The sequence below is a fragment of the Geotrypetes seraphini genome, chromosome 5 (assembly GCF_902459505.1).
Source record: "Geotrypetes seraphini chromosome 5, aGeoSer1.1, whole genome shotgun sequence".
In the NCBI taxonomy this organism is placed as follows: Eukaryota; Metazoa; Chordata; class Amphibia; order Gymnophiona; family Dermophiidae; genus Geotrypetes; species Geotrypetes seraphini.
In genome coordinates, this window is record NC_047088.1 from 20,341,498 (window position 1) to 20,356,831 (window position 15,334).

General features: G+C 45.0%; 1 protein-coding gene across 5 annotated transcripts in view; it reads right to left on the reverse strand.

Annotated features, from left to right (window-relative positions):
* COL4A5 (collagen type IV alpha 5 chain) overlaps nucleotides 1-14,697 on the reverse strand; it is a 294,489-nt gene extending 279,792 nt beyond the window's left edge. For 3 of the 5 annotated variants that reach the window (XM_033947293.1, XM_033947292.1, XM_033947288.1), the window contains exon 1: nucleotides 14,292-14,696. In XM_033947293.1, coding sequence (XP_033803184.1) covers nucleotides 14,292-14,387 — 96 coding nt within the window. In that variant the 5' untranslated portion in view covers nucleotides 14,388-14,696. Of the gene's footprint in view, nucleotides 1-14,291 lie in introns of all 5 variants that reach the window. The other 2 variants (XM_033947291.1, XM_033947290.1) reach the window with 1 other exon arrangement.
* Nucleotides 14,698-15,334: the final 637 nt, after the last annotated feature.

The window sequence follows — 15,334 nt, forward strand, 5'->3', positions numbered from 1 at the left end:
CCAAATGAATCTAATTGATTTCTTCAATTGGGTGATCAGAGAGCTAGACTATGGTCCACTTGGGACTTCAGTCAAGCTTTTGATAGCATCCTGAAATTGGGTCCCAAGGTGGTAAACCAGATTGGAAACTGGTTGAGTGACAAATGGAGGGTAGTTATAAATGGAATTCACTTTGAAGAGAAAGAGAGAGGTAACTGGTGGAGTGCCTCAAGGATCAGTTCTATGGTCTCTACTATTCAACATCTTTACAAGTCATACTTACTGAAGAATTAGAAGTAAAACTTTATATAAACAACACAAAGATCTGCAATATAATGGATACCACAGAGAGAGTAGACAAAATAAGAAGTGTTCCAAGACTGAAAACATGCTTCCCAATGAAGCTTCAGTATGAGAAAACACAGAGCAGCATATTTGGGGTGCAAAATCTAAAGGAGATGCATGGAATAGTAGGGGAAAGGCTGATGTTCATGGACCAGAAGAAACCTTGAGTTGATAGTCGATCTCAAGGTAGCAAAACAATGGGATAAGGCAGTGGTTAAATCCAGAGGAATGCTGGGCTGCTTAAAATGAAAAATAGCAAGCAGGCAAAAGGATATGATAATGTCCTTGCACAGGTTGTTGGAGGGGCCTTTCCTGGAGCACTATGTCCCATTTTGGAGGCTGTATCCCAAGGAGAATATTAAGAAGTCTTTCTAATTTCAAGATTCCATGTTCAATGACATTAGGCCCAAAATTTAAACTAGCCTTCCACTATCATTGCATGAACCTTAAATCTTGAAGAAGTAGATGACAGTCCAGAGGAAAGTGGCAAAAATGGTGCTTGGTCTTTACTAAAATGTAAACGAGAAGACTTCTGGTGCAGTTTGGGTTATGGATGATCGGATATTTAATAAACAGTTGCATGTTCTCCTTAGGATCCTCACTAGGTCCATGAACCATTTGAATGTTGTTGGTGCCCCAAATGGGAGAATAGTAGATGGAACAATACCTACACTAGCCTTTCAATATATGTTTGTCTATATATAGCATAGGTTATATATCAAATTTAAATATTTCAATTATTTTCAACAAATCCATACAAAACTGTAGCGTTCTTTTTGATTTCAGCATTAGCACAATGGAAGTGCAATTTGCTACTGGAGCTTCCAAAAAAAAAAATCCCAATTGTATAACTCTTGGCCAGTGTGAAGAGGTTAGAGAGGAAGTCCAATCAATGCTACAAGATTATTGGCAGACAACTCATGGGTTGGTCTGTATATCACACTGGGTGGTCTGCACATACCTAGAAAATTTAGAGAACACGTCCCTGTTTCTTCTGATTAAAAACACCAGTATTTCTTCACTCACTTCTTGCTAGAACGGTAGACAGCACCTTTAATTATTAATTATTTTTTTTAATTAAAAAATTTAAGCGCATGTAAACACATTGAGCAAAATATTTCAGAACGTTGTAATATAGAAGGACGTTAGTTTTCCTTAAATACTCCTCCCCCCATGCATATCTTCCAAGTTTATTTTTTATTTGATATACTGGCTATCAAAGATTATCTAGACAGTTTATAGTAAGTAATATATAAAAACATGTAATATAAAGTAATCACAAACAGACAATTAAAACAGGTAGAATTAACTAGAGAAGAGGGAAGGAACATTAGGGAGTAAAAAATACATTGAGATAAAAAAATTTCAAAAGGGGAGGGGGTGTAATACAAGAAGGAAGGTCGCTTCTAAAGAAGCGTTTTGTTGAGTTGTACTATAAAGAAGTCCTTCAGTGGAGAGGAGAGGGGCTCAGGTATCTCCATTGCGCATCCTTTGCAAATAATTCAATAGCGCAGAGGTCTGGAATCGCAACCTCACGCCATCTTTCCACCAAAGTAAAATCCATATTCCATCCCTCCCTTACACCCCCTACCCAATCTGGAGCTCTCACCTGGACAAACTCTACTTACCATCCTGGAAACCATGAGTTCCTGGGAGGCGGAAAGGAGATCGCGAATAATTAAAATCACGAGTCCTAAACCGCGAATCGGGAGGGGGGAAGTGTAGTTTATTCCAGGCATATGAGGCAGCTAGATGAAAGGAACGAAGTCTGGAATTGGCAGTGGAGGAGAAGGGTACAGCTAAGAGCGGCTGATCTGAGGAGTTCTCAGGGAGGTGTTTAAGGAGAGAGAAGCGAGGAGAGATATTGAGGGGCAGCAGAAGGAACACACTTGTAGGTCAGCAATAGAAGCTTAACATAAGAACATAAGAACATAAGAATTGCCATCTCCGGATCAGACCCATGGTCCATCGAGTCCGACGATCCGCACACGCGGAGGCCCAGTCAGGTATACTGTATGCGAAGGTGGATAGGGAGCCAGTGAAGTGACTGAAGGAGGGGGTGACAGGAGTGTAGCGAGGTTGGTAGAAGATGAGTTTTGTACAGATTGCAGGGAAGTGAGGTGGTTCAGCGGGAGACCAGTTAGTAGACTATAGTAATCCAAGTGTGTGATTACGAGTGTGGACATGGATCCAGGCAGTGTGCTCAGAGAGGAAGGGCTGAATTTTGGTGATGTTGTAGAGATCCAAGTGACAGGAGTAGAACTGTTATTTTATAATTAGGAGGAAGGGGACAGGAATATATATGTATACCTCTGTATATGTTGGACTTTGTTGTGAAAAGTCATTTTTGTGGTGATAGAAAATTCTGTGGCCTGATTGATTTTTGGTACTAGAAAATGTGAACAAGGGCGGTCACCATTGTTACAAAAATTACATTTTAAGTACTCTGCTCACTTAGCAAGGGACTTTAAGGAATTGCACTTTTTTTTTTTTTTTTAGCATAGAAAGTCTCTGTTGCGACTCATAGGCAAGCATTTAAGGGAATTATTTTAAAATTTTCTCTAAATTTTTTCTCTGTTCTTTCCTGCATACATTTTCTTAGCACCTGATATGGGGGGAAAAAAAAATCCAGCAGGGTTATTATCCCCAGTTGCGATAATTCAGATGTCTTCCACTTTTAGCCAAACGCTAAAAGGTGACGTGCTATTGGTTTATGAACATGAGGTTTGGATTATCACACTGCACAAATGCAAAAAGGGAAATCTCACACCCCTATGGTTTCCCAGGTCGACTGCTGTGAAGGTCGCGGTGAAGCCTGAACCATTTCAAGTGGGCTTCACATTCCTGCTTATGTTCAATGAAAGTGTTAGAAAAAAAACCCGTCTGTTATTATTTCAACTACTCCTCGGAGATCAGAGTCCAACAGAGATTAGATCTTGCTAATACAATCTACAAATGTGTAGAATTCACAAAATACGCTAGAGGAAGAGGTTGATTTTTTTTTACTCCATTGACAAACACAATATACCGTTCTAAAAATATGAGCTTGTTGATTGATGGTTGTTGGATCCGATTGCCTTTCGTTAAACTGTATGGAAGTATTTTGACATATGTAATTTCTTATGCATTAGGTTGTTGATTTGAATTGCCTCAAACGCTCCAGGAACAGCGGAATATAAACATCAACTCCGATATTCAGAAAGGGTTTAACCAGACCAAAGAGACTCCCGAGTAGGCTGGGAGGGGGATATTTAGTGTCACTTCTCTGGACAGAGCTGCTGAATATCTTCTCCGACTGTCACGGCACTATTCAGGCAGCACTCGGGTGGTCCAGGGGTGGAATTGGGGTAGTTCTGGAAATTATGCAGGGACCGGCGACATGCACTGCCAGCGCCTGCATAGCTAAGCAGAGGAGTAGGATTATTTAAACAGCAGTTCTGACTTTGCCTGGCTTAGCTAGGCAGATAGGACATCGAATATTACCAGGTAGCACCACTGACTCGGACGTCCAATGCTGGTGCTCCAACACAGCTTCCGTTAGCGTAAAAGAATCTTCATTGGTTATCGGTTGAGAGGCGAATTAAGTTTAAATCAGCTTGCGTAGCTCATCGTATATTACGGACAGTGGCTTAGCGAGAGGTGCCCCTCCGCCGCCCTTGTCTCCACCCCCTGCCGCGTGCGTGCCCCCCTTCCCTTCCCCCATACCTGCAGTGGTTCACTTCCGTGCGTAACTACTTCAATGTGCTCCTCCCGACCCCGGTGGCTTAACTCCGACGTCGCTGCCTATGCGCGGCACCCGGAAGTGATGTCAGCAGGAGAGCCGACGCTGTCGCGAGGAACACATTTACGTTGTTGCTCGCGGTGAACAACTAGAGGTGTGGGGGGAAGAGGGCGTGTGGGTGGCCAGGGGTGGGAAGAAGCGGAGAGGAGGAGGGGTGCCGCGCCCCCACCAACATGGCGCCTGGGGCGGACCGGCCCCTCACCCCCCCCTTTACTACGCCACTGATTACAGACTGACTTGAGATAATCTGATTTTGCTTTTTTCTCTTTTGCGTTATTCTTCCACCAGATTACTACATTATTATTACATTTTCCATAGATTAGAGGAATACGCTATAAAACGACAGCGTAACTCCTCTTTTGCTTATGCTGCCATTACAATTTGGATATCAATTACTTAAGGTTCTGTAAAAATTTGAAAACTTTTTTTATGACTTGTGGTAATATTCATTGTATGATGATATTTTTAATTATCGATTGCTTTTGTATTCTCCTGTAGATGTTACGGCTTCTTTGGATGGAAATTGCCTTGAATCTTTTTGCTACACTGCGATTAATAAGTTGTGTTATTAGATTAGACATGGAATATCTGGGTCTAAATTAGAGAAAAGTGATCAGCGTTTTGAAAAATTCTCACCGCCGCCAGCTGACTATCGATCATATTAATTTTATTTGGTATTTATCACTGCCCCTAATGCTGTATACTGCACCAACAGGCAGGTCTAACTTCTGGTGCTCAAATGGAAGTACCAAAACGGGTAAAAAGGCACTTAGGCGCTATTCTAGTGCAGTGTTTTTTCAAGACGTGTGCCGCTAGATTTGGGCCAATTTAATTTCTTCTAGAATGGAGTAAGTTTTCTTGTGCTCATGCCAACCCTGGAGCCTTCTCCCTAATATAACTTCCTGCCTCCACATAGGTGGGAAGTGTCAGAGAGAAATGTTGCTACTCCTTGGGTTTTGGCCAGGTACTAGGAACCTGGATTGGCCACCGTAAGAACAGGCTATTGGCCTTGATGGACCATTGGTCTGACCTAGTAAGGCTATTCTTATGTTCTTACGTGAGGTATAGGACAATAAAGCCATTGTAACATCACTGATGAGGTTGGCTCTGAGGCACTGTGGAATGAGGCATTATGACATCACAATCTCAGCTCGGAATGCTGCTCTCATTGGGGTTCCGGAATCTTGCTATTCTTTGGGATGCTAGAATGTTCTACTCTTTGGATTTTGGCCAGGTACTAATGTCTTGGATTAGCCACCGTGAGAACGGGCTACTGGGCCAGATGGACCAATGATCTGACCCAGTAAGGCTGTTCTTATGTTCTTATGGCACAAGAAGGCTACACGAATCATTGCTGACAGGCAGACAAGAAAACTTTTATGAAGTTCCCAGGCGTTGGGGGAGGTAGTGAAGAGCGACATAGAGAGATGCCTGGATGCCCTATTTGTGGTGAGTTTGGGAGGGGGGGGGAAATACTGCCATTTGCGTGTTCTTGTTGCCTAATATTAGGCCGCTCCTTATAGAATGACTCCCCATAAACCTGTAACTTTAGTACCGAAATGTAATCCTCATTTGCATGCTAAAATTATAGAATTACTACCACTAAAATGCGCATAATTGCTAGGTCTGATTTTCAAAATGGCATCCTGATTGTAGGTGGCGGTAGATATTCTACCAACATCTAATGGACCAATCGGGATGCAGGTTTAAAAAAAAAAAATAAAAAAATCTGATGTGGCGAATGATGCCTACATTCTAGATATCCGACTTGCACCTATGGAAGCGCCTATGCATGCCTAAGACTGGCATAGACATGGCTTACGCTGGAAGTGGCCTTAGGTGTCCATAGGCGTGCCTCGGCACTTCTGTAGGTGCGAGTCAGACGCCTTAAACGTAGGCCTGTAAAACGCTGGTATTCGTACAAAAAAAATAGACGCGATTCTTGTCGCAGCACCTACCAGTGATTGGCATGTGGTAAGCGCCTGTTCTGTAGGCACCTACCGTGGCAAGTGCCCCAGTTAAGTGCCGCTAGGTGCCCTAATTGCAAACACCCAACCAAAATCCGCTCGCAACCCAAATAGTTTCAATGAGCTTAAATGGGGTAGTTTGGGGAGGCCGCGGAGGAGAACCAGGCGGCTGGGAGTTCGCACATCTTGGAAGCAGCCGTTTCCGGCAAAACGCTGGGCACCGCGTCAATGCGGCACTTGCTCTCTAAACCCACCTCAGCGCGGGATAAGTAACTTCTTTTTATGCTTACTTTAATCAAGGGCTCCTTTTATCAAGCCGCGCTAGCGGGGGTTAACACGCGCGACTTTTCATCGCGCGTTAACCCCTGCGCTGGCCAAAAACTACCGCCTGCTCAACAGAAGGTGGTAGCGGCTAGAGTGGCCGGCGGTTTAGCGCGCGCTATTACGTGGGTTGAACCGCTAGCGCGGCTTGATAAAAGGAGCCCTAAGGCAACATTGATTAGTCAGTGGTGTAGCATAAAATTTGTGTTTTCGCCCTGCGTTGCTTAAGGCTTTCACATGTCTCAATATGAAAGGTTTTTGCTATGCCGATGAGGCGACTTACCCCTGGTAAGTTCCCCACACTATTGTCTTATTCAAGGTGGCGCGGTTGGGGTTCTGAGGCTATTCAGAGACCTATTCAAATTTGCTTGCTTCGGCTACAAAACAGTTTTTGGAATACAGTCAAACCTCGTTTTGCGAGTGACCCGGTTTGCGAGTGTTTTGCAAGACGAGCAAAACATTCTCGCAAAACGTGTCTCGCAAACCGAGTGTTGACTCGATTTGCGAGCACCCCCGATAACAGGCATCGCTCCCCTCCCCGCTCGCAAAGGGCCCCCTCCCGCTCGAATCGGCACCCCCCTCCGCGAGAACAGGAACCCCCCCCCCCCCCGCCCGACCAACTTTAACTCACCCCCCCCCCTTTGGCACCGGCACGCAGCCCACAAGTGCTGGTGCCGCTTGAAGATCTTCTTCCCAGTCTCTGCCGGCTTTGAGCATGCATCTGCAATCTCGGTGAGAGGAAGAATTAGAAGGGCTTGAGCATGCTCAAAGCCGGCAGAGACTGGGAAGAAGAAGATCTTTAAGCGGCACCGGCACTTGTGGGCTGCGTGCCGGTGCCAAAGGGGGGGGTGAGTTAAAGTTGATCGGGCGGGGGGTGCCTGTTCTCACAGGGGGTGCCAGATCAGGCGGTGGGGGGGGACTTTGCGAGCGGGGGGGTGGGGTGGAGCAGCGCCCTGGCCTCAGGGGGGAGGTGGGGGGGAACGTATCAAAGCGAGTTTCCATTATTTCCTATGGGGAAACTCACTTTGATAAACGAGCATTTTGGATTACGAGCATGCTCCTGGAACGGATTATGCTCGTAATCCAAGGTACCACTGTATCTTCAAGCTACCTCAACCCTCATTTCTATTTAAATTGGTACAATAAGAACTCCCACAGAATTCATCTGTTCGCTTCCCCTCCCTAAAACTATGTCATCTCAAAAGGTTCTTCGACAAAACCTTCGCCTTCCAGGCAGCCAAACTGAACCCATGGCTAGCCCCAATTGCACTCGATACCCCCCACCTACCTCCACTTCAGAAAACAACTCAAAACCCACCTATTCCCCGAACAGAACCCTTAACACCCCTCTCCTACCTCCCTCAGGCGTGGTTGATTTAGGCATTACTAGGCACTGGTAGATTAGGTCCGGTAAAACTTGGCTTAATGTTCCGGCGCCTACCTCTACGGAACCTAGCGATGTTTGTCCGTTAGGCATTGCTAGGTATGATTCTTTAACCAACACCTAGCAGTCGATTGACAACTGTGCAGAGCGGCGTCTGCAATGGAGGTGCGCTTAGATGCCATTTATAGAATCTGAACTAGAGAATGACATGGGGACTGTTTACCGCGGTAAACCGTGGTCACCGCTGTAAATCCGCAGCAGCGAGGACAAGACCTTTCACGCCCCGTGGAAGCAGTGAAAAGTCTTGCTCCTGTGATATAAAGAATTGCACCCGTGTCAGACTCGGCATCTCCTCCCCAGCAACTCTTACACCTATTTTACCTTCAGGAGCCAACCATACCACGATGAAGACAGAAGGAACCTACAACCAAAGCCCAAGACCAATGTGCTTTGAAGAATAAAATTACCAGACAACAAAAAGAAAAAAAAAAAAAAAATTATTTTATATTTTGTGATTAGAATATTTCAGATTTGAAATATGTATCCTGCTAGAGCTGGTATTAGACATAACTGGGGACCGCGAAGTCCAGGCTGTGCTTCTTTAGCTTCCAGCTGGCTTAGGTCTCTCTCTGATCAGGGGGCAGATGCCCTAGTTGCTCTCCCCTAACACAATTCCTGCCATGTGTGACTAAAGTATTTTCTATGTAGCATTCTGTAGTAATTTGGTTTGTTCAGTTTTCACAACAGTGGAGAGGATACTTGTGAAAAGGAGGGGAGACAGGGGTTTTGTTGATCCTTGTTCTGTATTATTTGTGTTTATAAAATGACAATTGTACAGAATAGTCTTTTTATACTTTAATAAAATAAGTTCAGTATAAAATCATAACTATTTGAGGCATGTGCGGATGGGATCTGACAGTTTGTAGGACAGGGATGGGGAATGAGTTCATGGTGATGGGGTGGGGACAGAGCTCATGGGGGATGGGGCAGAGATGGGACTGAGCTTGTGGGGACGAGCTCATGGGGACGGGGTTGGAACAGTGATAAATTTTTTCCCCCCCGTGCCATTCTCTAATCTGAACCTCGATGAAATTCTATAAGTGACACGCAAAACTCCAGGGCATATACAAAAGTCACACATTAACTCAATTAAACCTGCTCTTAGCATGGCATTAATTCTCACATTCTATCCATGGCATCCAAATTTGCACGCAATCAAGATCTGCAGGCAAACACCTTGATGAGCCGTTATCGATAACTGGCTGATGTTAGATGGTACTAATTTGGATTTTCATGCAGACCCGGCTGGGTGCAATTCTGTAATGATCCACGCCCAAATCTCATAGCACATAACCCAGAAAAGGGCGTGGCCGTGGGAGGGGCATGGACATTCCAATGAATCATGCGCAGTGTTACAGAAATTGGAGGATGCACACCCAAGTTGCACGCCAGGTTTTACACCAGGTTTCAGCTGACATAAGCCCTCATGCCTAATGTTGGGCATGAGAACCCCTACTAGGTGTAGTGTAGAGAGTGGCATGGGGACAAATTTTTCCCCGTTCCCATGGGAACTCATTTTCCCGCCCCGGCAGGTTCTTTCCCTGTCCCATTCCTGCAAGCTCTGTCCTCATCCGCACAAGCCTCAAACACGTTAAAATCATAAGTGTTAAGTGACTTGTCCAGAGGCACAAGAAGCTGCAGTGGGAATTGAACTCACAACCTCAGGGTGCTGAGGCAGCTCCTCTAATCACTAGGCCACTACACTACACTAGAGAATGGCACGGGGACTAATTTTTCCCTGTCCCCGCAAGTTTTGTTGCTGTCCTTGTCCCATTCCTGTAAACTCAGCCTTAACCGCACATACCTTGTAGAATAATGCACAGCCAAAATGATAAAAGGGAGAGGACCACTGCCCTATGAGGAAAGGCTAAAGCGGCTAGGGCTTTTCAGTTTGGAGATGAGACGGCTTGGGGTGATATGATAGAGGTCTATAAAATACTGAGTGGAGAGGAAAAGGTAGTTGTGAATCGCTCGTTTACTCTTTCCAAAACTACTAGGAGAGATGAAGCCACTAAAGTAGTAGATTTAAAACAAACTGGAAAAAATATTTCTTCACACAACATGGTGAAATCATTTAGCTTAGCAGGGTTTAAAAAAAGGTTTGGACAATTTCCTAAAAGAGAAGTCCACAGGCCATTATTGAGATGGATTGGGAAAATCCACTGCTTATTCCTGGGATAAGCAGCATAAAATTTGTTTTGCTACTTGGGATCTTGCCAGATACATGTGACCTGGATTGACCACTATCAACTTCTGAAAGCTATCCATACTGAATTTAATCATAAGATATTTAAAAAGCTGTTGAAAACATACTTTTCTCAACGAGCATTTGGTATCGATTCCATTCCAAATGATCACATTTTTTAATCTGAGAGGCTTTAAGGCAATTGACCTGCTACTTAATTAATTTAATTTAATTGTGTGGATGGATTTGAATGTATCTTAGATAGGAATGATGAGTCTAGGAAACGTACATAATATACAGTTTACCGGTTACAATTTATCATAGTTATCCTGACAGTGCAAGTTTTCCAATAAACTAAACTAAACTAAAATAAGTCTTAGGTTTGTATACCGCATCCTCTCCACAATCGTAGAGCTCGGCATGGTTTACAAGAGTTGGGAGAGAATGGAACTCCAATGAAGGTTATAGGACATAGTGAGAAGAATATCTGGAGGCTTAGGATGCCAGGGAAGGTGTAAGCATTACATTTTTGAGAATAGCCAGGTTTTTAGATATTTGCGGAAGAGTTGGAGAGAGCTCAGGATCCGAAGGGGGAGAGGTAAGGTTGTTCCAGAGCTCAGTGAATCTGAAGGGGAGGGAGGTCCCTAGTTTTCCTGCACGGGAAATGCCTTTTAATGAAGGAAAGGATAGTTTTAGTTTGTGAGTGGGTCTGGTGCTATTAGGATTTGAGGAGTTCCAAGAAAGTGGGATAAAGGGAGGGAGGAAGCCGTGAAGGATTTTGAAAGTTAGACAGGCGCATTTAAAGTGGACCCCGGCTTTTATCGGAAGCCAGTGAAGCTTGGACAGGAGCGGTGAGACATCAAGTTTTATCCTAGGTTAAATTTGATTTCTGTCCATGGAGCATTCGCATCCTCCAACCACAAGCAGGAAGTATGTAAACAGGCCATGGGCGGGTCTATGTCCCTCATGGTCTGTGCCCTTCTGAAATTTGTAATAGAATGGATTCAAAAGACTGAGGTCGCAGGTAACAAAGCCAGAGAACTGCGGAGCAGCAGAGAATAAACGGAGGGATAGATGGTGAGCGAGAATCAGTCAAGGGGCCATGAGTGGGCAGTAGAGTGGGCAGACTTGATGGGCTGTAGCCCTTTTCTGCCGTCATTTTTCTATGTTTCCGCGAGTGTGGTGTAATGGTTAGAGCTGAGGTTGTGTGTTCAAACCCTGCACTGCTCCCTGTCACCCTGGACAAGTCACTTCATCCTCCACTGCCCCAGGTACATTAGATAGATTGTGAGCCCACCAGGACAGATAGGGAAAATGCTTGAAGTACCTGTATGTAAACCGCTTTGAGTGTGGTTGTAAAACTACAAGTCCCAATCCCTTTCCCTGACATCATAATGCCTCATTCCACCAATAAAAGCCAACCTCATCGGTGATGTCACAATGGCTTCATTGTTCTGTACTTGGCTCACTTCTGATACTGTATTGGAGGAGAGTGTGGTGCAGGGGTTAGAGCTACAGCCTCAGCACCCTGAGGTTGTGGGTTCAAACCCCACTCTGCTTTCCGTGACCCCGGGCAAGTCACTTCATCCTCCACTGCCCCCCCGGGTACACTAGATAGATTGTGAACCCTTTGGGACAGACAGGGAAAATGTTTGAAGAACCTCTATGTAAACTGCTTCGAGTGTGGTTGCATAGCTACAAAAAGGTGGTATAGAAGTCCCAATCCCCCCATCCCCTCTTCCCCTTGAAGAAAAGAGCGATGATGATGGAAGGGACAACAGGTAACAAACTTATCACTAAGCAGTGTCCTAGTCACTCTCCTCTCCCCCCCCCCCCAGTTAGTCCTTTCTAGCCGTCTTCCCTTTCACGGTTTTTTCCCTATATTTTTTCCAAAAAAACCTACTGTACCTCTTCTAGCCCAGGCACTTCCTGTCACCATCATACCTTGCCCCATTTGCACAAACAGCAATAAATATCAACAGTTGGGAGACAGGAAAAGTAGGACCCCTTGACCTCCCCCTTCAGTGACAACATCAGTGACAGATTACCTGCCCCACCCTGATAACGGTTGCAGGTATTATTGAGGCTGCAGGACCGCAGGTTCCTTGGTCCCTTATCAGAAGCATAAAGGGCCACTGATCCCACTCCTCCCACCTCCTGATAGCATGCGTTTGAAGTAATTTTTATGGAGGCAGAAAGAGGAAAAGTTGCTTCCCTAAGTCACAACAATGCTTCACTGCACGGAACGAAACAGGAACAAGAAAAGGGGGGGAAACTGTTGCTAGAATAAGCACCCCCCCCCCAAAGGTATGACTGAGGTCATCTGGTGATTTTAGTGTGACATAATGCTGGAGGTACTACAAAATCCATGTTTAGATGCCATGAGATTTGTACCAGAAGAATTACTGACCGCACCGGTGTTCTCTAAATAGCCCAGTGCACATTTCTGAAACTTTTTATCCCATTGGTGCACATCCATTAGGCAAGATTAAAACCACTTTTCTTTGGGACAGGCAGACTTCCACACTAATCTTACTGGGGGGTAAAAAATAAGCTAAGATTACCACTTTGGCACCAACTCTCCCGGGATACAGCACTTCAAAACCTCTGCAGCTAAAGCTCTAAATCCAGAGATACTGAGAACATCGCGTTAAAATACACATTTTTTTCTAAAATCAACTTGTTGCGTCACTGCGGTAGCTTTTTTTTTTTTTTAGAAGAATGAATACCGAACAGAAAGTGATCTGTCGCGCTTTGTTGAGCTAGCTGGGATTCCCCTAAAGCGCTACTTCTCTTGCAGCGCAAATTTTAGTGCATTCGGACTGTAAGAGTGGGTGGGTGTTTGTCTTTCCACGGCGTTAGGCTGCAGCTCCTCTAGTCTTTCTCCCAAAGCCAGAAGCAGTCTCGGTAGATGTCTAAGTTTATCCTTTCTTCTTGATGTCTTAGGGGTTCAGGGGTTTAGCCGATCCGTGTCCGTTTTAGACAAAAACTTGAGCAAAGACGAGTCGAGCTGCTTCAAAGCCCTTGACTGGAAACCTCGCAAGTTCCCCCGTTTAACTTTCTGTCATTCTGGTGACGAGACAGTGAACTGTGGAGGCGTCTCTCTCTGGACCGACCCGGATTGCTGTTCAGGGCAATAACGTGCTTTTTTGACATTTAGGCCTAGAGCAAAGTGTTAAGAGGTGCTCTAGTCCTGCGCTGGAAAAATTAGTCCCGGGAAAGGTGGCAAGTCGGTTTTCAGGAGTGGCTTAGACGGTTTAAGAAAATTATGGATGTTTGGGAACCATCGACTAAGGGCTCCTTTTACGAAGGCGCGTTAGCGGGTTTTAACGCGCGTGACTTTTCATCACGCGCTAACCCCCGCGCTAGCCGGTAAACTACCGCCTTATCAAGAGGAGGCGGTAGGGGCTAGCGGTTTAGCGCGCGTTAAAACGCGTAAAAGGAGCCCTAAGTTTTGTAAGGAATGATAACTTATTTTATTGACCTTTAAGCATATTCATCCAGGGTGGGAGGGGGGAGGGTTTTGCATTGGAGTTTAATTCTTCTAGGTATCTACTTTCTGATTATTTGGTGGTGGTGGTGGGGGGAATAATTGTTCACTAATGTCTATAAGTTTAATGTTCTTTTCTTGTAATATTATGTATTTTGGAATTGTTTGCACAATGGTAGTTTGGAAAAATCAATAAAGATTAAAAAAAAACAAAAACCCCCAATCCAAAACAGATCTGCCACCTAAATATTGTAAAAGATTAGAACATACTAAATCAGGAGTTGCAAAGTATTTTCTGTGACTGACATTACTGTGCAGGGTGAGAGAAGGAGAATCTTATGTCTCAGGTGTTATGTTAGGTCTAGCCTATCTTTTTAAGCTCGCGATTGTATTTTCTAACCCGCCTTCATCAGCTAAAGCCTGGCGGCATAGCAAAAGTTAATAAACTATAAAACTAAAATAGTTGTTAATCCCCTAGATATGCAGCACATGAAGAGATTATCTTAAATCTCAAAGGCCTTAAAAAAAAAAAAAAAAGCAGGTGATTTTATAACACACACTGACTTATTAACGACCACGCCATAAATAGACCTTCCTCGTCGCACATAGCACCCTATTTTTAAACATTTTGTGCTCACTGGGGTTTAGAGTTACAAGGTTTAAAAATACTAGGAACCAGCAAGTTAGCTGGAGGCAGAGACGTCCGCATCAAGGATTAAAAAAAAGAAAAGAAAGAAAAGCGAGAAAACCTGTGCCCACCCTCCAGCCCAAGTACTCACAGCAGCCCGGGCGCCCGGTGCCCAGATCAGCAGATGGAAACCCAGGCAGCAGAAGGCAAAGCCGGGCAGGCTCCTGCAGAGAGCAAACCGCTTCATCCCGCGGGCTCCAGACGACTAGGCTGCCTCCGAGAACATTTCAGGAAGCCGCCCTTCCTAGGAGGGGATGGCGAAAGGGGCCGCAACTTTCCCCCTCCTGCAAAAGATCGCTTAACTTGCCAACTAAGCCACGGACTACTTCGGCGCAAGAGCCAAAGGAATATCCTTCCGCCGCTCTAAATATCTCTCCGGGGCTACGGCTGAGGCAACCTGTGCTGGGACTTTGCTGTAAGCTGGTAAAAAGTCCGCTCTTCCGCTGTCACTGTTTAAGGAGTCCGGAGGTGGGGGCGTAGGGGGGGGGGCATGCTAAATGTGACAGCGGCTTCTTCTCGGATTTCACGACCTGCAAAGTTTTCGTCTTGCAGGCTCCCACCAGAACTCGTTCCTCCCCCTCCCCCTCCCCCCACTTAGCGGATGGATCCCTGTCATCTCCCACTGCTCCCTGAATAAATGAAAAACTAATATTTGTTCTCTTCAAAGCAATTAGGGTGGTTCTGCTCTCGGTCCAGTCTACAGAAAGCAAGAGATCGATAACGTTTGGGAAATAATCGTAAACGTTTTCATCTCGACTATTGTAAGCGTTTATCAGCGCTCTGCTATTAAAGCATCCTTTTTAGACAAAAACACGTCTAAATACTAAACCAGGGGTGTCAAAGTCCCTCCGGACCGCAATCCAGTCCGGGTTTCAGGATTTCCCCAATGAATATGCATGAGATCTATTTGCATTAGGGATCTCAAAGTCCTTCCCTTGAGGGCCGCAATCCAGTAGGGTTTCAGGATTTCCCCAATGAATATGCATGAGATCTATTTGCATCAGGGATCTCAAAGTCCCTCCTTGAGGGCCACAATCCAGTTGGGTTTTCAGGATTTCCTCAATGAATATGCATGAGATCTATTTGCATGCACTGCTTTCAATGCATATTCATTGGGGAAATCCTGAAAACCTG